The sequence below is a fragment of the Sprattus sprattus genome, assembly GCF_963457725.1.
Source record: "Sprattus sprattus genome assembly, chromosome: 1".
NCBI classification, from domain to species: domain Eukaryota; kingdom Metazoa; phylum Chordata; class Actinopteri; order Clupeiformes; family Clupeidae; genus Sprattus; species Sprattus sprattus.
Window position 1 is genome coordinate 64328217 of NC_137920.1, and position 20278 is coordinate 64348494.

General features: G+C 41.0%; 2 protein-coding genes across 2 annotated transcripts; one reads left to right on the forward strand and one right to left on the reverse strand.

Annotated features, from left to right (window-relative positions):
- Nucleotides 1-934: 934 nt before the first annotated feature.
- Nucleotides 935-8688, forward strand: LOC308364175 (polyunsaturated fatty acid lipoxygenase ALOX15B; the record flags this gene model as incomplete). The annotated part of the gene is made up of 14 exons (XM_080837195.1): nt 935-1081; nt 1238-1442; nt 2123-2204; nt 2618-2707; nt 4241-4356; nt 4568-4740; nt 4847-4990; nt 5209-5412; nt 5917-6003; nt 6296-6465; nt 7011-7132; nt 7329-7429; nt 7899-8069; nt 8509-8688. The coding sequence occupies 14 exons, from the start codon at nt 935-937 to the stop codon at nt 8686-8688; spliced, it is 1992 nt and encodes a 663-aa protein (XP_080693321.1).
- Nucleotides 8689-9735: 1047 nt separating this feature from the next.
- On the reverse strand, nt 9736-16664 carry LOC308360973 (trafficking protein particle complex subunit 14-like; the record flags this gene model as incomplete). The annotated part of the gene is made up of 11 exons (XM_080833167.1): nt 9736-9892; nt 10173-10366; nt 10884-11017; nt 11310-11461; nt 11614-11696; nt 13018-13165; nt 14222-14342; nt 14551-14637; nt 15137-15266; nt 15414-15509; nt 16179-16664. The coding sequence occupies 11 exons, from the start codon at nt 16662-16664 to the stop codon at nt 9736-9738; spliced, it is 1788 nt and encodes a 595-aa protein (XP_080689293.1).
- Between the last annotated feature and the right edge of the window lie 3614 nt (nt 16665-20278).

Below are 20278 nucleotides of genomic sequence, written 5' to 3' on the forward strand. Positions count from 1 at the left end.
CCGCATCATATTTCACAAACTGTAGGCTAAATGGGGTGTTTTACTTTTGAGCAGGTCCATTCAGCACGCGGAACTATTTCTTCAATGTAGAAGAGCTCTGCATGTGGCTGGCGGTCCTTTCCAAGACGAGCTTTTGGTGACCTCCTCGAGACTTGCACTCGTCTACAATCGGGCCAAATACGGGGCGAGCTAGAGGTGCCACTCTCATATGTCATATCACACAAACACACACACACTCTCTGGAAATGACAAAGAGAAAGAGAGAGAGGCGGAGATAAAGTAGTCTAATACATAAAAATAGGCCTATTATTGATTAGGTCAATGTATAATTGTTTCAATTATTTCGCTTTTAGTTGTCTCGCAAACATTTTTGATGTTGCAAAATCTGAAGAAAAACCAATAGGCTAGAGGAAGAGGTGATGATATACCCGACTGATCTTTTGAAATAACTGCAGAGTTTACAAAACCCCGAATTGGTCAGATAGGACTACTCTCGGTGCATTGACAACTCAACTTTCATGACAGGTATGTTAAAAGTAGCCTATGGTAAATTGCCCTGTGACTGACAAAACTGTTGATGTGGACTTCATATTAGTCTGTAAACGTATCTAACTATTTCCAATTCAAATGTCGCAGGCTGTGTCTTGTTTGATGTAAGATAAGAGTATGCAAATAAATGAAAATTTAACTCTTACTGTACAGGCAAAACTACTCGAATGCTGTAGTCCACATGACTCTTTTCCTGCATGGACTTGTTAGAGAACAGTTCAGAGAACAACCGGCGTTATGGTGATTTTCTGATCACCATAGCTGAAGTTTAATCAGTTAACCACTATTTTTAATATATTATTGGATAGTAAGGCAACTTCATGCCAATAAAATGAAGGTACATGAATACAATTCTCAGGTTTAACTTCACTGCACAGGGATTCCGATGGAAGGCTTTCATGTTACCGTAAGAACATCAGCTCTACCAGTTGCTGGTACCTACAGCATTTTGCATGTTTCCTTGATCAGCACCCAAGGCAAGATTGTATCCGCTGTCCTAGACCACGCAGAAAGCCACCTGTTACCTGGTTCGGTAAGGAGTTGGAAATACTATACATTACATGTTGCTGGTCAAACGTTCAGACTTCAGTTTAATCTGTGTCTACAGGATACCCCGGAAGCACATCCTAAGCTTTCAAACTTAACTTTACACAGGTATCATGTTTTCTTTCTTTTTTTTTCTTGAAAGGCTTTCACAATCTTAGTTGGAGGAAGTCATGATGTGGAGCAGGTGGCTCTGGTCCGCTTACGCCTGGAGGTCCGGCCTGGATTTCCCGACCTGGACTGGCATTGTCAGTGTGTTGAGGTAAATCATGGTCCTCGAGTTCAAGTCTTCCCCTGCCACAGGTGGCTGCAGGCGGCTGATGGTGATGTTGAACTCCGCAGTGAGGATGGTAAGCACTGAGCTATGGAGTTCTGAATGCCTTCCTGTGTATGCTTAGTAATATGATCGCGGTGGCTTATGTCAGGATTGAAAAATATAATAATACAGAATCATTGACCCTGATAGAGAGTTGTCTGTAGACATTTGCCATTTTATTATACGGCCCCTCATATTGTTGTAAAAAGTAGGCTACCAATGTATTGAATCGGCTATCCCAACGTTTGTATCCACTGCCAAAAAATTAATGACAGATGTAATTGGCAAAGGTTTTGTGCTTCTAATTCACATCTTTCATAACATTCCGCAACTTGTCTGTTCACGTAACGGAAATTCTGTGTAACCAGCTAATTTCTAAATGGGCATTGTGTAACTTGAAGTCAGCAAGTAGGCTAATACGTTGCCAGTTCCACGCAACAGATGCATCTTTAAAGTTCTATTTGTGAAGAACAATTTATTTTCTCAGTGAATCCACAACATTGCAAAAAAATCACTTAAAATTAAATATTTAGAATTTTGATTCCTTTACCCTAAAAGCTGTTTTATGTGTATTACCAAATCTCACTTCAGGATCTTGAATAAAACAGACTGTATGAAATAACACATTGCTTTCCAGAGTAACAACCAGTCACTCAAAGCAGGCTTTTGTCTTTTTTACTTAAAACTTCCTCATCCTGTACTACTGCTTTTCAGTTTGTCTGGTTCATAGGGAAAAAGTAAATGTCCTTAAGGAGCACAGGAGACGAGAGCTGAGCACGAAACAGCAGCACATTAGGTATGATTCACAGTCACTGTTCTGGGCTTTTTTTCATTACGTGAACAGTTTCCCAAAAGCCTCATAATGTGATACTCATCACAACTAACTAGGAGACCCAATCAAAAAATCTCTCTCTCTGTCACTTAACACTAATCAAAGCAGTGCAAAGTGTGTCAGATGAGTCTGTACATTTTTGTGTTTTGTCAGTGTAATAAGTTGCTGCAGCAAAAAAAAAAAAAATACAAATCATTGTACACACATCATTTCTGGTGTTGTTAGCTCCAAGTTTACATGTGTTTCATCGGGTTATTTTTTCAGGTACAAATACATTTATTTTATTCAATTGATTGACTTTTTGTGTTAGCCTGCTCAGTTTGATGCAGTTTAACTTGGAGTGTTTACCATAACATCATGACTGGACTTCATTCTAGGTGGCATACTTTTGCAGAAGGAGTACCCCGCTGTGTGGATATGCAGACTCTGAAACCCCTAGGACCAAACCTGAGTTCCACACGTCAGAGGTGGGTGCCTCGGTGAAAGATCCTCCACCGTGCTTTTACTTCACTCACTTATACTTCATTCATCACTTATACAGGGTGCTCACGCTGACTGCATTGAACTGGGCCCCATAATTCGCTCCCTGAAAATGATGATGAATGCATGAATGCCTGCAGGAAATGCATGATGAACGCATGAATGCCTGCATGACTGTCAGTGCTGGTTAATGATAGCTAAATGTGTGATGATAAAAAGATAAATGCTCCAGTTTCACTTCCTCTATGATGCAGCTATTAGTGTGATGAAAAAGTGATAACAAAGCAGGGTCTAGCAGGGGCATCCCATGGCATAGTCAACATAGGTGGTCACCTACGGCGCAAAATGTCAGCCGCAAACGAGTCATTATTTTAATTAAATTTTAATTTATTTGCAATTGCGCCTTCTAACGACAGCTGCTGAGCTGTAGACCAATGATATGCGTAGCCTCCGTGATGGGCATGCACAACACCCCCTCGGAGGACATTTTGAAGCCTAGCAAATGACAGGATGTTTGCACGCAGCCAAGGCTATACTGTCTGTTGCAGCCTAATAAGGTAACATTACCTGTTTGTGAAAAACGGTTACGATGTATTTACTGACTGAAGATATGACTGCATCCAATATACTGCAGCAAACAAGTTTAAAACAAGACACACACATGCTGTACATGCTCGTGTTGAGCAGCATGCATCAGTAATGACTAGTTGGGATCAGTTCCATGAAACCATGCGTTTACAAACATAACCAAACCATGGTTATGATTGGAGTGATTGGTATGATACCTCAGCTAACTATGGATGGGCTTAATTTGATGAGCACTGACCACACAAAGTGACCATGAGTCTTGAACAGGCCCTGGTGGTACTGCTTGTAAGCATCAAAGCAGTTGACAGGGGGCTTTTCAATGTGTAAATGAGGAGACTGCATTTAAAATGGGGAATATGGATCATTCACTCTTTACTCACCTGTCACGACATTAGCCCTTGTCACTATGTGCAACAATGTTTTTGAACTTGCCATCAACATTTAGGCTGCACAGTAAATGTCTTCTCATTACTCAATTGACTGTCACCACACAACATGACACTACATCTGTAAAGGCTATGCAAGGCAAAAGGCTTCCAGCAAACCATGCACATTACGCATGCTTTTTTCTGTAGAATGTGTATGTTGTTTGGAAAAGGCCATTTCATTACAGTTTTCATGCAGTTTTCATGCAGATCAGTCATTATGTCTTAATCTTTGCTTACATCACATGCTATTATACAGGGTGCTAAACAAACAAGACAGGTCACATGTGTGCCATTTCTTGAGTGTCTTGTGACCTTGTAATCAGTATATTTAATCAATCAATACTATATTGATAAAACACAAGTAATTATCCCCCCCCCCCCCTCCTCTCCCCCAAAAAAGAATCAAGGTGGTAATTTAATTAAATTGATGTTGTCTTTGTAGTCAAGTGTATAATACAATATGAATTATCATCACCTGTCTCTCTGTCTGTGTCCCTATGTCAGTCCAGGCACTAATATGCACTATCTAAGGGGGTTTACGGAACGGAAAGAGCCATGGGCAAGCTTCAAACAGATAGAACAGTTTTTCATGCAGAATGGAAGTGGAAATTCGGTTGCCAGTAAGTTTATTTCAGCATTAAGTATTAGTGTTTCCATTGACAACATCAATCTCTCATCCCCCCTTTCTCACTTTTTATCTTTCCTTCTGTCTGTCTGTCTGTCTGTCTGTCTGTCTGTCTGTCTGTCTGTCTGTCTGTCTGTCTGTCTGTCTATCTGTTTGTCTGTCTGTCTGTCTGTTTGTCTGTCTGTCGGTTTCTCTCTCTGTTCTAGTGTATGTTTGGTCCCACTGGAGAGAAGATGCCTTCTTTGGATATCAATGCCTGAATGGCTGTAATCCCCTTCTGGTCCGTCGGATCCACAGCATCCCCTGCAACCTGTCAGTCACCCCAGAGTTAGTTCAGCCTTTCCTCCCTGAGGGATCTTCTCTGGAGCTGGAGCTGGAGGTCTGTCTCTACTTTAGCACTTTAGTTTAGTGGGTTGCCACCTCGTGTGCAATGATACTTTTTCACACGTTTTCTTGGTCTGTGTATGTTTTATTCTTGGCTACAGAGAGGGAAAGTGTTTCTGCTGGATTATGAAGTTCTGGAAGGTGTGCCACCGAATGTCATCAATGGGAAACAGCAGCAGTTTGCCGCTCCTCTTTGTCTTCTGCATGCTTCTGCAGATGGAAATCTAAAACCCATTGCAATTCAGGTCTGCTCAGTATTTGTGCAACCAGATGATATTATGTTTTGTTAATGTTTATGTTATATTTCTGTACATGTATACATCCATCCTGTTTATTTTTGTTCATATGGTTTTCCTTTGTATTTATCTTGAGTTTCTGAGACTAAGACTAACTTCTATCTCTAATAAGTATAACAGGATTTTGATGTTCGAGTCAGTTACTCATTGCTCATTGTACCCCATAGCTCCAACAGAAGCCAAGCTCAGAAAACCCAGTGTTCCTACCATCTGACCCTCAACCAGATTGGTTGCTGGCCAAAATGTGGACTCGCTGCGCCGACTTCCAATGTCACCAGCTCATTTCCCATTTCCTTCGCACTCATCTACTGGGAGAGGTGTGCTGTGTCGCCACCCTGAGGCAGCTACCAGAAGTGCATCCTCTTCATATGGTAGGCCCAGAGGAAGGTTACTCTCGAACATTATCCTCACATGACCTGAAATGGGACTGAAAATCGTGACAAACTGATCTCTATGCAAAGAGGGAGAACATAACTGATACCATTTTCAGCTCCATTTCAAGATCACAATCATATCTCCCTTTGATTTCCAGATAAAAAAGGCCTTTTTGCCTTGCATGGCCTTTGTAGATTGGTATGTCCTGGGTTTGCAGTCTCATTATACTATGTGATGAAGAGGTAGATACAGTATATGTGTACATTGTCATAACAGTGCTGGTATTGGTGAACCAATCGTTGCCTGTGGAGATTTAAGTAAGTACACTTACGTATGTTGTTATTCTCACGAAGAAAAGGTCACACTTCAAGTACAATGGTTGCTGTGGTAAAGCGCTTGCGTACGTTTTATAGTAAAATGGCGTAATGCCCTTCAACATGTAAGCTGGGTAATAACACATGTTTATTTTTCTATGCTTCTGTACATGGTCTCCTTCCCAGCTTCTGATGCCACACGTTAGGAGTTGTCTCCAAATCAACATTCAAGCCCGGGCCTCCCTACTGGCCCCTAACGGGGTATTTGATCGGGTATGTGTGTCAGCTTTTCCCCCTGTAAATGTGCATGTGTATATGTGTGTACTATTTACACAAATGCAGGATATTTGTGGGTTTGTATGTTGACAAGTAGTCATGTGCATCTTGGCATCTGAGCAAAATATCACATTGCTTCACACACACACACACACACACACACACACACACACACACACACACACACACACACACACACACACACACACACACACACACACACACTTATAAAGTATGTCCATAGATTTGCATGTCAGTCGGCTAAAGCTGGTTCCTGTCCCTTTCCCAGTCCATAGGTTGTGGCCTGAGCGCAATCCCAGTTCTACTGGCACGTGCCACGGCTAGGCTGCGTTATCACACTCTGTGTGTTCCAGAGGACTTGAAGGCAAGAGGAGTGGAAACTCTGCCCAACTACTACTATGCCCAAGATGCACTGAAATTGTGGAATGCTCTTCACAAGTAAGGAGGGCTCTTCATTGCTAATACGCTGTTATCCCACTCACCATTGACCCCCTTGAAATGAGAGCTTTAGTAATGTATCCTGTCCAGCTTTGGATTCCATCAGTCATTTTACTCTTTAATTCAATATTAAAGTCACAGCTGTGCAACATCTGTATAACCTTGTCATGTAGTTCTCTACTCTTCTCTCTGTAGAGTCAATTAATCTTTGGATCAACTACATCAAATAGCTGAAGAGACATTTGTTTATAACCACTCTCATAGACCACAGGGCAAGTGTGACGGTTGTCCTAGAGGATTGTCTGTTATATACAAATCTTCCTTCAACTTAATAATAATAATAATAATAATAATAATAATAATAATAATAATAATAATAATAATAATACATCACATTTATATAGCGCTTTTCACAGTTCTCAAAGACGCTTAAATCCATAGATGATCCATTCAGACCAACAATTTGGTCTCTGATTAGCATGTGACATTTCTGAGTATTTGTGCCAGAATGAAAGTGGAGTTGAGTGTATTTGCATGCTGTCCAGGTTTGCCACAAGGTGGGTGGATTTATATCACCATAGCAACACTGAGGTCCAAGAGGACAGTGAGTTGCAGAGCTGGATCATGGAAATTTTCACAGAGGGCTTTCTGGGGAATACAGAATCTGGTAAGAAAATAGAATGATATTATACGATGAAAGCCATTATTTTTCACACTCATATATCTTGTCATAAAATCTGCACATTCACATTTTGTGTGTGCGTCAGACAACATTATTACTGTGTGATAAAGTGTGTTCACCTTCTATATCCACAGACTTAGCTCCCTATTTCATATTCTGACTACTGAGTGTTTTTCTACAGGAATTCCACAGTCATTTGAGAGCAAAGAGGAGCTGAGCAAGTTTATCACCATGGTGATCTTCAGCTGCTCAGCCCTGCACGCTGCCGTTAACTTCTCTCAAGTAAGCAGATCTGTTCAGATGACTGCATGATCTCAGTTTGAAGACTCACATCTCAGTTTAGCAACCAGCTGAGAAGTTTATGGTCTAGCCTCAGAGGCATTTGAAAGACAGCTTTTATTAGCTTTGCTAGAGCTGGGTTTTGCTGCTTTATTTAAGGTCTAAAATCTGTTGAAGTGAAAGGAGACAGTTCTGTGTGCAGGAATGTGTAGATTAACACATCTGTATCTTCACAATTCTTGTATAAGGGCAGCTAACATAGGACATCTTAAAAAGCCTTGACCCGGTTCTTTATGTTAAATTGAATAACCACAAACCAGAATTACATTTCTTAAAAGCTTTAACCATCAGCAAATGTTAGAGATACATGATAGAGATATTGTCATTAAGAACTCTCTCTTTCTCTCTTTTGGTAGATATAACTCAGGATAATAGAATATTTCTTCTGTTTTAACAATTTCACAATTTGCAGTTCGACTTCAACCTGTGGATGCCAAACTGTCCGGCCTCCATGTCCAGACCACCTCCTCAGTCTAAAGGCTTAGTAAAGGAGGAGGACCTGGTGTCCTTCCTGCCAGATGTCAACGCCACCTGTAGCGTCCTCACCACCCTCGCCTTGCTCTCAGAGCCTGCTGTCAACTTTGTAAGGAGAAGGAATCGATCTTTTTGATATCATAATCCTGTGAGCTATAAGCTCGTTTTGATATGACTGAGGTTCCAGTGTTACCTGTACAGTTCTCTTTTTTGTGTTCTTTTATTTGTTTTTTATTTGTACACTAGATTAAAAGTACACTGGATTTTAGTTTCCATGCTATCAGAAGTCACTACCTGTGTTGTTATATTTGTCTATGTCTGCCTTTGTGGGGCATAGGTAGATGACTTCTCTCTGCCTCATGTTTTTATACTCACACCGGGGCCAGGTGTGAGTAATTACTGTTAATTAGTTTCACCGCTACAGGCCAACAACCTGCTGCCGCCGTATGGCCAGTACAGGAACTGCAGGCAGGATGCACAGGGCACAGGGGGTCGTAACACTCAACTCAAAACAGTTTTGTTCATATTATTATCTCCGTTTCCCCCAGGTGCCCTTGTGTCAGTACAAGGAGCCTTACTTCAGCAATGACGCCCACTGCAGGCTGGTTGAAGAGGTGCAGAAGGAACTGAGCGCAATAGGGGCTGAAATCTCAGAGAGAAACAGCAAGATGGAGCTTCCCTACAGTTATCTCTCTCCTGATCGCATTGAGAACAGTGTGGCGATCTAAAGCAAGATTAGATAGGAAGATTTTTTTTCTGCACACATAGCTTAGCATCAGAGGGCCCTTACACTTTACAGCTTTCATTCTGCACTTCATGTCAATTAATTCCAATACCTTCCATGTTGTTACTAATCTGTCCTTGCTGAGCAGTGGCAGTCAACCACCTGGCATAAATATTTACTTATGTTGGGATCCTTTATTGAAATTACCTCTCTTTCTAATGGAATGTAGTGTGTTGCCAAACTGCGATATTAGTCACAAGTCATTTTATTAATTTGCATTTCATTGGTCTATGAAAAGAAAACCCTTTAACTTTACAGAAATGGAGATCAGCTTTATGTTAGACTACTGCATATGCCAGTACAGACTGCAGTACTAGAAGAGAAGAACACCAGCAGATGCAGTGATGTTTATTAGAAAGGAGATTTTCTGAAAGTAGTTCATGTAATACAGTAGGTAATATTTAAGATGTTTTTGCAAATGTTTTGTCTCATAGATATAGCCATTAGTAGAAATTTAATTTAGTCATATATGTCATTTATTTACAAAGACACTTGCGTGTACAATAATTAAATACTGGTACATTATTCTTAAGAGCCACAGAAAACGCACTGGCATAATAATATACCATTACCCATGCCTTCATGTTCATATCATTGCTTTGACCATAAACAGCAGAAGAAGAAAAGGAGTTGTTGTTTTCTTGAAGTGAAGAAAGGCAGCACTGTCTCCTAGTAAGCCCAGCAGACTGATTCATCACAGAGCCATCACATGAGTGTTTCTGTTGAGTGTTGTCTCCAACTTCACCCCTGGATCAAGAACACTTTTTTTCAATGGCTAGATTCATTTTGTACACAAATAAAAAGGCTTCATAAAACAAAACAAGCAAATACTGTACGAATGAAGTTAAAAGGAATTCCCTAAAGGAATGTCAAGGTCTCTTCAACTCATGTCATGAGTCTCCTCAGTTCTTGCTTGCTTCTTGCTTCTCTCTCTCTCTCTTCTTATCTCTGTGTCTCCGTAAATGTTTTAGTCGGTCTCCATGTATTCCTCTCAGCTATGGGGCTCCAGCACAAGCACCTTGCACTCTCTTTTGGCGATCTTGTCGAGCGACAGGGCGGCCTTCTCCTGAGGGGGCAGGTACAGGGGCCTTCCTACCGGCGACCCCACAGGAGGGGTGATGGCACGCCGCTCCATGGCACTGCCTGCCCTGAGAGACCACACAGAGACACATGTCAATCATATTATGACAGTCTACCCATACTGTGTATATATCAGTATATGCCATTGTAGCTTATCATGAATGACAGTTAGCAAGGACATAGTTGGAGTATCCAAACCTTCGTCATGCTGTAGTACACTTTGAATAATATCCACAATAAATAAATAATGACTTGGGTCCTGGCCTAAGCAGTTATATTTTAGTCACCCTCTGTGGTATATTATTCACATGGCTCCACTCCACTGCGTTTCGCTTCTTTAAGCTGTACCTCATGATGAGGGAGCGCGAAGGCTGCTGGTGGGAGAAGGACTGTGAGCGGCCCAGGCTGGTCTGGTGACGGTCCAGCAGGTCCCTCATGGCTGGGCTGGAGGGACTGTTCTTCCGGGACAGGGGCCGTGCATCCATTGGGGGGTTTGACACTGGCGCCGTGAACTGCAGCTTCAGCTTCATGTGCTGGCTCAACTGGAATGGCAGAGGGTGGAAATGTATCTATGTAATGTATCTAATATTTCATTTTAAGATTTTCAAAGAGTAACAATGGTTAACCATTAAGTATGACCTCTGTTTTCCTTTCCTCATAAAATATGTAACCCTAAATGATAATCTAGCTTCTTGTTCTCTCACACCACAACCAAAAAACCAACCCATGCAGCAAACCAACAAACTTACTGGACCACAATAAACAAACAATTCTATTGTTTTATAAAGGACCTTTAAAACATCTAGGACCATATTCTGAAGGCAGTAATAGTACTTCCTGGAGCGAGTAAATGGCAGTGCTGGCACCAGGACTACTCTGAAACTCAAGAACAAACCCTAGGGTGACTCAGAAGTGTTGCCCTTTTAACAGTGAAGTCCCTTTAACAGCATCAGTGAAGGTAACATACCGGAGAATTGACTAAAGAAATCCTCTCTGGGAACTCCTGGGCTTATTCATTTGCATGCAAATCAAGCAAAGTATAAGGTATTCTAGTAGTACCTCATAGAGTCCAGCTCTTAGTATCTGGAAGGCCACAGTGAAGGAGAGGGTGCTGCCTTTGCGACACTGGCCAAGGTTACTGAGAGGTGACTGACAGACTACAGGACCAATCACATCTTCACTTTGGCCACGCCCTGGAAAACCGTGAGAAAAAAATAACAGAATGGACATTAGTTTAATGTGTGTTATGGAGGTGCTTGATGGTACCTTATTAGCAGAAGAATGAGACGAAGGAAACTATAGAGAACTATAAGTTACATAATTTGTTACTCAATACATATATATTATTTTCAAATTGTAAGCAAGATTAGCATTTCTTGCTAACCTCTGTATGACCACAGCAGCCCTTGTTTTTCGCAGAATGTACTTTTATGACTATTTGTCAGAAAACCTGACTGTATTGGTGTTTCGTCACAGGTACCTTACCTTCAGGGGTCCAGACCAGTCGCACAGCCAAAAAGTCTTGTAGGTTGTTGAGTAAGGTGTAGCGGACCCTGAAAAGGTCCTGTGTCTTGACGGTACGGGGGCAGCTGGCGGTCATCACAAAGCGGGGGCAATCCAACCTGATACTGGGCAGCCTGGAAGAACAGAGGAGTTCAGAAGGAAAGACAAGGTAAGAAAGAAGGAACAATATGGAATAAACAGGTTTTTATATTATAATTTGTATTTACACAATTATGATTGTTTTGTGAACCAGGTACAGATGACAAAGGATGCCACTCTGACCTACCTGTAATGTGTATAGATACAGTTGGTGAAAGGCATTTTAGTAGTTGACCACTGGAGCACTGCTATTAGGGGTACCTCAAGACCCTGACAAAAAGAAACACATGCATGTGTCATGAAAAAACTGAGGGCTCCTGTAGTACTCCATGATGCATTTAGCCACAGCTTTAGCACAAGTAACAGGGCATGTTAATGATGTAGAAAAGGATATTAATTAAATGAATTAATACAATTAACTAAAAGTATCTAGGAGCCACACTAAGGTAACTGTAAATCAACAAAAGACTAAAACAGCATTAGTCTAAAAAATTATTACATTTCTTGATCTTGGAAAACATTTAAGTGTCAATGGCTTTACATTGAACATAATCCAGCCTTTACTGCCGCAAGGGAAGCTCCCAAAGTTGCAGGTAGCCGCCTCAGCATACTCCTGGATTATTGGCTACTTGATAGACAGGCAGTAGTTTGTGGGGATTTATGTCTGAACAGGTGGTAAGTAGCACAGGAGCACCGCAGGAGGCTATATGCCTCACACTTCCAATGGTTGGAACTTGAAGTCCTGTCATCTGAAGAAATGTTTGGACGACTGCAGTTGTGTGGTGTGTCGGTGGTGGACAGGTAAACTGGTATGGCGTGGTGTGGGAATAACATACCTCCTGTTAAATGTGGCCAAGTAATAGTTGTGGATTTTAGTAGGACTAGGACTAAGCTGAACACCATTCCATCCTGGGAGAAGAGGTGGAGGTGGTGAAGGGCTAAAGATACATGGGTGTTCACTTTGCCACACTGGACCTGAACTGTAACATTAAGGCCGTCTACAGGAAAGGGACAGAGCAGACTCTACTTCTGGAGGAAGCATAGGTCCTTTAATATGTGAAGCAAGATGTTGCATATCTTTTACCAGCCTGTTGTTGCAAGAGCCATTTCCATTGCAGCCATCTGTTGCACTTGCTCTGTAGTGCCAGTGGCACTAAGAAACTGAACAATCTGATAAACAACAGAACAATCTGGCTTTGTGCTGGGGACTGCTCTGGAGCCTCTAGAGTTGATTGTTGAGAGAAGGATGTTGTACAAACTGCTCAACATAATGGACAAGACGTCACAACGCATACATTACCTACTGGTCAAACAACAGAGTGTTTTCAGGCGAAGGCTCCTTCAACCCTGCTGTAATAAGGGCCACTACAGGAAGTAATTCCAGTCCACCACAATAGAAATGCTATTTATTTGATCTAGTAGTATATTAGTCTGATGGCGGGCCTGCAGATGGCACACATGTAATAAGTTATTTGGAATTAAATGATTAGCATAACCACTGTCACCATTAGGGCACTTTCCAATGAATGAATGACTACTTATTATTAACACCAAGTGGTGCCCATGTTAAATCTGCAGCTCTTCCCCTTACCTCAGTGGAGTCATCCGGGGGCATGTCACTCAGTTGCAGCTGAAACAGGAAGTCATGCTCTTCCAAGGAGCTGAGCATGCTGGGTAGGCGGCAGGTAAGGCTTTCCATTCGACAAAACGATGCCATGGCAACTTCTCCTGATTGGTGGCTGGTAGTAGTAAAGGAAAGTTTTTTTTTACCCAATGTCCATAGACTTAAAGTAACATTAAATGCAACAATTTGCCACTGTTGTATGGTTTTATAAGAATCATCATCTTCAATGTGCTTTCACATGCAACATTGCATGCTACATAACAACATGCTAGTATAATTATAAGCTGCATCAAAGTCCTTGGCTGCACACAGTGTTATATTCCAATTATCATATCAAATATTAGGAGAGGTTGGCTGGGGACAATTGTAACACGCATCACAATCGGTTGCAACCAGCAAGCATAGCTAGCAAGTGAAATAGGCCACTTTTGCAAACAAACCCTTAGTTTGTAAGTGACTCTCACTGGCATTTTGAAAACAAATGCAGTAAAGATTACAATTTACCGAAAAAAGCTATTATTATTAAAAGCTACTATTTTGGCTCGGCTTGGACATGTATTACAGATGGACGAGAGCAAGCACTGTGTTGCCTTGGCAACCTGAGGGGAAGTGAAAGGCAGATAGTTCTTGAAAAAGAAAAAGCAAGGCTAGATTTTTGTCTTGGGGTTGATGTTGGAATTATGGCCAAATACAGAGAGAAATGGAAAGAAATAATTCTGGCCTTATGTGCCTAAAGGGATGGAAAAAAATAAAGAACCACTATTTTGGTTTGAATAATGCATGATTGTTGCTGTACATTTTATATTACCCCTTCAAACTGGCATGCTACAATTGTCCTGGGCCACTGTTACAGCTGTCCCGACTTGCATTTAGATGAACATTTGCAAAATGTAAGGCACATTTGCTTTCTTTAGTGAAGTAAATAGAGAGACAAAAGATGTATGTTGCATATATGTTAAAATGAAAGGTGTCACTTATGCCGATTTTATGCAACAAAGACAAAAAGTACAAAAAAGCTAAAAAGTATTAAAACTACCTGGTCTCCCCTTTCTAAATAGCAAATATCTCGTCAGCTTAAATTCAGGTGAAACCGTATCAAGAGGCTACAAACCATATCCAATCATGAAACGTGCATATCGTTTAACCCGAACACACACACACAAACTCTTACCAGACATTGTCAACAAGCAAGACTGAACCATCTGGCATCATGGGTAGATATGAGGCATTAAAGTTCGGTAGAATCCTCAGGTCATGGATGTTAACATCATCCTGGGAACACTCATTTAACACTGACCAACAAAAAAAGATGATTGGAATACAAAGATGAAGAGCAAACAGGCGGGGGGGGGGGGGGGTAGTATTTACTGAACATTGATTTGTTACACTGCATCATTGTAACCTTATCTTATCTTGAAGCTAAACTGCATCATTAGAACTACTGAAATTCATGTCTTCGGCAGTACCACAGCTTAGATGTCTCCCCAGGCCGGCCCTTACCTTTCAATACCGTGACGTGTTTCCCAGCAACGGTGATCTGCTTGCATCTCACAGTCGGGGGCGGTAGCACAGTAAGAGTTGTGCTCACTATTTCAAGAAAACAACAGTTATGAATAAATCTCTATTAGCACACTGATTGGTTTCCAAGGAGAGTAAGACAATAAGTGTTTTATCTAAAGGCGTTTAGTGAGTGTGGTTCAACTTTAAAGAGGAACTAAGTGAGCTTGAGTTGATCAGAAAGAAGCATGACCATGCATTTGATTAGAAGCACAGAAGGAGCATTCAAATACCTTTTTGGATTTAATCTTTTTAAGTGTTGCAGTAGATTGGATTTAATTTAATTTCCCTAGTGCATAATAGCAAGCCCAGCACCCAAACATATGTCACAGACAAATTATGCCTTGTTCAATGCGAGTGCCAACACTTGCTCAGTAAATACCTGCATACAGACATCTAGGAGAGGTTAATCAAATCACAGACCATCCCTGTGAGCACTGCTGATTATTTTGGGCCTGACTGTTTTCATGGAGTTATGGCTCTGAGATCTTTGGACTCATAGGCATGTTTTAAACAGATGGACCCACACCCTGAGCTTTAAAGGTATTGAGATCCTGTCGGAAGGTGAGTGCTGGCGCTTGCTGCTGCAGGACTGTGAGGTAGCCATTCTCCTGCACCTCCGCTTTCTCGGCCTCCTGCTTCCAAACAGTCACCATCACCTAATGTGCACAAAGATACAGAGGTACTGTAGCGGTCACTATAGTTACATTAGCTCATAAATGGTGAAATAATCAACATAAACAACTATATATATAAATATTAATATCACACATATATTGTGTGTCACAAAACCACTGAACTCTGACCTTGACCTTGTGTGTGTTGACAGGAAGTTTATCGAGGGAGACAGTCAAGGGAAAGATAACCTCATCACTCAGGACCACTGGCTCATCCAAGGGCGACTGGCAGAAACAAGCAGGGTGATGGGAACAATCAATGAATGCCAAAAATGAGCGTGATGGGTACAGTTAGTGCAAGACGTCAACGAATAGCAGAGAAGAAGACATAAGGGTGAAGAAAGGAGTTGGAGAGGAGGAGGGAAAACAGAGAGGACAATAATAGCGTGAGTAAGTGGACAGGGGAAGACACCAAAAAAAGAGACGCGGGGGAAGATAATTATTTCTGCTCTATTTGCTCACATGCTCACACAGAGAGATATTATATAAACCTTGTACACATAATTTTTCATGAGGCCCAGGAGGAGGACCACTCTATTGTTTCTCTTTAACAGTAAAACTCCATTGTTATGGATGAGATAAACACAACACACATGGCTGCAAAGATTGATGAGCTAGTCTATTATGGTGTAAAGAGGGACAGCATTATCGCTCATAGACTATACTCAAAAGGAGTAAAGACTTGCTATGCTAAATGTAACTGATATTCCATTAGAGAGATATTGTATAAACCAATCTTTATGGTAATATGGATGGACAAAGTGGATAATTTCACTGTGAATGATAAAGTAACAGAGTGTCAACTCCCTACCGGACAGATAAATGCAGGTTATTATTGAATAATTCACTAGAATTTTCTGTAAGAATTCTCGTAAGAGTTTGAACCCATATTACCTTTAATGGGCCCTTGCGGAACTCACGGACACCATTGCCGTTGTTATGAATAAGCAGTGGCTTGCATTCTTTAAAGCCACAACCTATAGCATCTCTTCTTACTGACGGTCTTCCTTCAGTCTCTTCACCCTCCTCCGGACCTTCATTGCCGCTACTATGATGGTCGTGGTCGAGGTAGGCGTAAGAGCGATGTCTGCTTTCCCCTGGACTGACACTCGCCACTGCGCAAAGCGAACTGGCCAGTTCTCTCCATGCACGGCCACTCGCACTCTCGTTTCCGAATTCAAACGCGCTACCGTTCCTTGTGAGTGTGTCGCTCCCCGCATCGCTGCACCTTAAAACCAACAAGAAGCGCACTGTTTCTCCCATGTAAAGATGACTTCGTCTAGGGAGCGTTCGGTACCGTCCAGGGTCTGACAAGTCTGATATGGGAACCGCGGGGAAATACATGAAATATTCGCATTGTGACTCCATCATCTGTACCATTTTGGTGTCTTACACCAACCGTCTTTTGAATGCATCGACCAGCTGCTTACAATGCACTTGTGCCATATACTGCCAGTGGTCTATCGATAAACCAAACACACACATTCATGGCATGGATTTTGGGGGCGGTCTGTAAGGCAGGTTGAAGGAACCGTAGCCTACCACGAAGAGGCATAAGCAATGGAACGTCGAAAGCAAATACGGACTGCTAGCTGTCATTAAGGTGTAAATAGGGCAGAGGAGATGGGTGGTTGAAGATATCAGCAGCTTCAGCCTACAGTGAGAGGGGGAAACCTGTTCTTCAACCCGCGACCAAGAACGGATGCCCTGGATCTGAGGTTACATTGAAAACGATTCATACACTGAAGAGGTTAGACTGAAAAACAGTCAAGGGCTACCCTACATTTGTCATTTGCAGAATCCACTTAAGAATATTTTAAATTATTTTAGCTTGTATAGCTTGTATGTAGGTCAATTTTAAAGTCTTTTTCTTAAACAGGAGATCCATCTGACAAAAATAACATACCATACAACTGTGAGCAAATATGGCACAAAAACAGTTCCTGAGGTACAGAGGCTTGCAAAGGTACTCAACACCCCTGAAAGTCATCATCATTTTGTGTGATTAGGGTGTTGACCTAACCATTCTAAAAAAAAATAACTTTACTTTATTTGAGTCACTGCAGTGGAATTGTCATCATACTGGTAGGTAATCCCTCTCCCAAGCCTCAGTTTTACAACTGACTGCAACAGGGTTTTCTTACTATGTTGTGTAGAATTTATTTATATTCATTCTTCCTTCAGTCCTTAAAAGTTTCCCAGTTCCTGCAGACGAGAAATATCCCCACACCATGTTATCACTGCCATATTTATTGCCTGGGATGGTGTTTCTTGAGGCATTGGCAGTGTTAGATTTATTCTGCATGTAGCGCTTTGAGGATTGGCAGGTCTCACATGCCCATATAAAACACTTTCCCAAATCTTGAGCAACCTCCATGCATGAATTAATGTGGATCCTCTAAAACGATGGCTTTGTTTGCCACTCTTCAAAAGAGTCCAGTTTTATGGATAGCTCTTAAGATTGTGGACTCCTACACCACCACCCCAATTAGAGCCATTGAACTTAGATTTTACTGGGTGATGGCTGGACTGTGGTGGCCCTTCCTTCTCACCATTTGAAATCTTCATTGGATACTTGGTTTCTACAAAGCATCTGGGTGATGTGATGCGAGTTCCACATTATTTGTATGGATCCAATGGTGCTCAACTGCACATCAGAACACGTAGATATATTCTTGGAGTCTTTTCCTCACTTAAGTGTGAGCTTTAAACTAAATGTGTGAATGAAACACATCAATGCTGGTGTTAATATTGACTAAATAAAAATCCAATCAATATTAAATTAAAAAATGTAGTGGTTGAAAATGGCTTAGTACACCACCTACTGTTTAAAATCGTCCAAGGCCAATGCTGGTTGGTACATATCTACATCACAATATTTATAGATTCCCAGTCTATTAAACTCTCCAGCCCTCCCCAGCCCCGCTTTCAGCCCCTTGCCGACTCTTTAGCATTTTTCAAAATGATGCAGTGTGTGGAGTTAGGCTCAGATCTGGAGGTATACATACACTTTAATAATGTGAATCACATTGGGCCTCATACAAGAAACGATATACAAACAGATTTCCTCTTATTTCTGTTCCTTTCCATGATTTGTTTTTTATTTTGTTAGGACCCATTGATTACTGTTTGTTTTCTCATTTTTGCTCTTCTCTGAAAGGATCATTTTAATTTGTCAACCGCACTCTTACCAAGAAAAAAAAAGTCCCGTTTTCAGTCCACACATTGTTTGTCCAACCCCAGGGAACATAAGCTTTCAATTTAAGGAACATAAAAATATGGATGAATACCATATAATCGAATTATCAAGCGACTGTGGTTACGGCCTTCATCTGGTGGGCAGGCAGAGATGGGTGTTATATGATGTTATTGGCCTTTCTTTTATAAATATATCTTCAACCTCAGGTGAAACATTTGATTTACTGAGAGACAGACCAATAGCGTGGTGTTCCTGTAAATGTCTTTAATTGCAGGCTGTTTTCTGGTTTGTAGATTTAAATACATACAGTACATGGAGCAGCTGCTATGTTACACAGGAGTTCAATACACATTGCATGTTATACTGATAAGAGGCAACATTTCAAAACCTTGGTGGTGAATGAACAATCAGACAACATTTTAGCAACAGTGCTTTCATGAGAGCAGGACACTGCTATTTAGTTTTGCGAGCTAGCTGGCTAACCATAACAACAGCTGAAGAGTAATGGACATCTTTTGTGCTAACTGAGTAAACAGGAATGTAATGTGACAACGTTCAAACACCGAACATTTACACATGGTCTTAAACCTTTTCCAGAAATTCAGTGTCATGTGTCATGTGCCATGTCGGAGGTCTAAATTGGATGTGTCATGTTTTCATTTGTATGTGCTACCTTTTAAACTTGTCATCTGTTGCATAGCGTTCTCCACATGAATACAGAGCACACTGTCTACAGCAGTGTATGGCATGCTCAGCTGTAGCCTACAATACATATATAATACATTTAACTGTACATGATGCATGCTACTTCAACAGATGTATTGAGAGGAGTTCTGGAAATGGTTCCTCATAAATCTACTGGCTTATAATGCAAGCATTTACAAAATTCCGGGGATTCTAAGTGCTATTCTGTTGCTATGATTCTACTTAAGGTTCTGCATGTAGAGATCTGTAGCATACATATGTACACATATGTTATTATATTGCCCTTGAGAATAGATTGTAATTCTGATACAATATTCTATTGCAGTGAAGGTTCTATACTTCACTGCCATATGGAACCATTCTGATTCACATAGTTCAGATCATACTGACGGAATTAATTTTTCAAGAATAGCTGGCTGACCACCCACTGTCCCTTAACTAGTTTGGCTGTGTCTCAAGCATGATACTAACCTAAACCAGTGTCCTCTCTCTTTTAGTGATACTAGGCCAATATAACCTTTTTATTCAGAGGAACTTCAGAGGAAAATCAGCAGGCAATGCTGTATTTATTATGGCTGCAGAATTGAAATACTTTTAAGACTGGAAACTGCTACAGCCTCCATAGTACTCCAGGAAGGACCAGAGACATTCTCCTAATTGCTAACTTGCAATTACTGCCTGTCTGTATGGATGACAATTCACTGGTATTTACAATGGCTACACAAACTATCTCAGTAACTGAGAATCAAAAATGGTCAAATTTTGACTCTGTATCACTCTACATTCCTTATTAAGAAAAATGTTTCTTGATTTCTTGAATAAACATGACAGTTAATAAACATGAAAGTGATGGTCAAAGCAATACGAGAAAGAGAGAAATAAATAAATACATAATCGAACAGAATATCAAGAGGTGGAAGAAAGGAACAAATGTTGAAGCATTTTCAGAACATAAAATGTACATACTCTTCCCAATTATCTTTGCATGGGTTTTGCATATATTCAGTACCAAATATTGCATTAAATACCCTTCAGTAGAAAACAATAGACACTTCCCCAAATCAGACGTTTTGTTTGTTTGTTTTCCGTT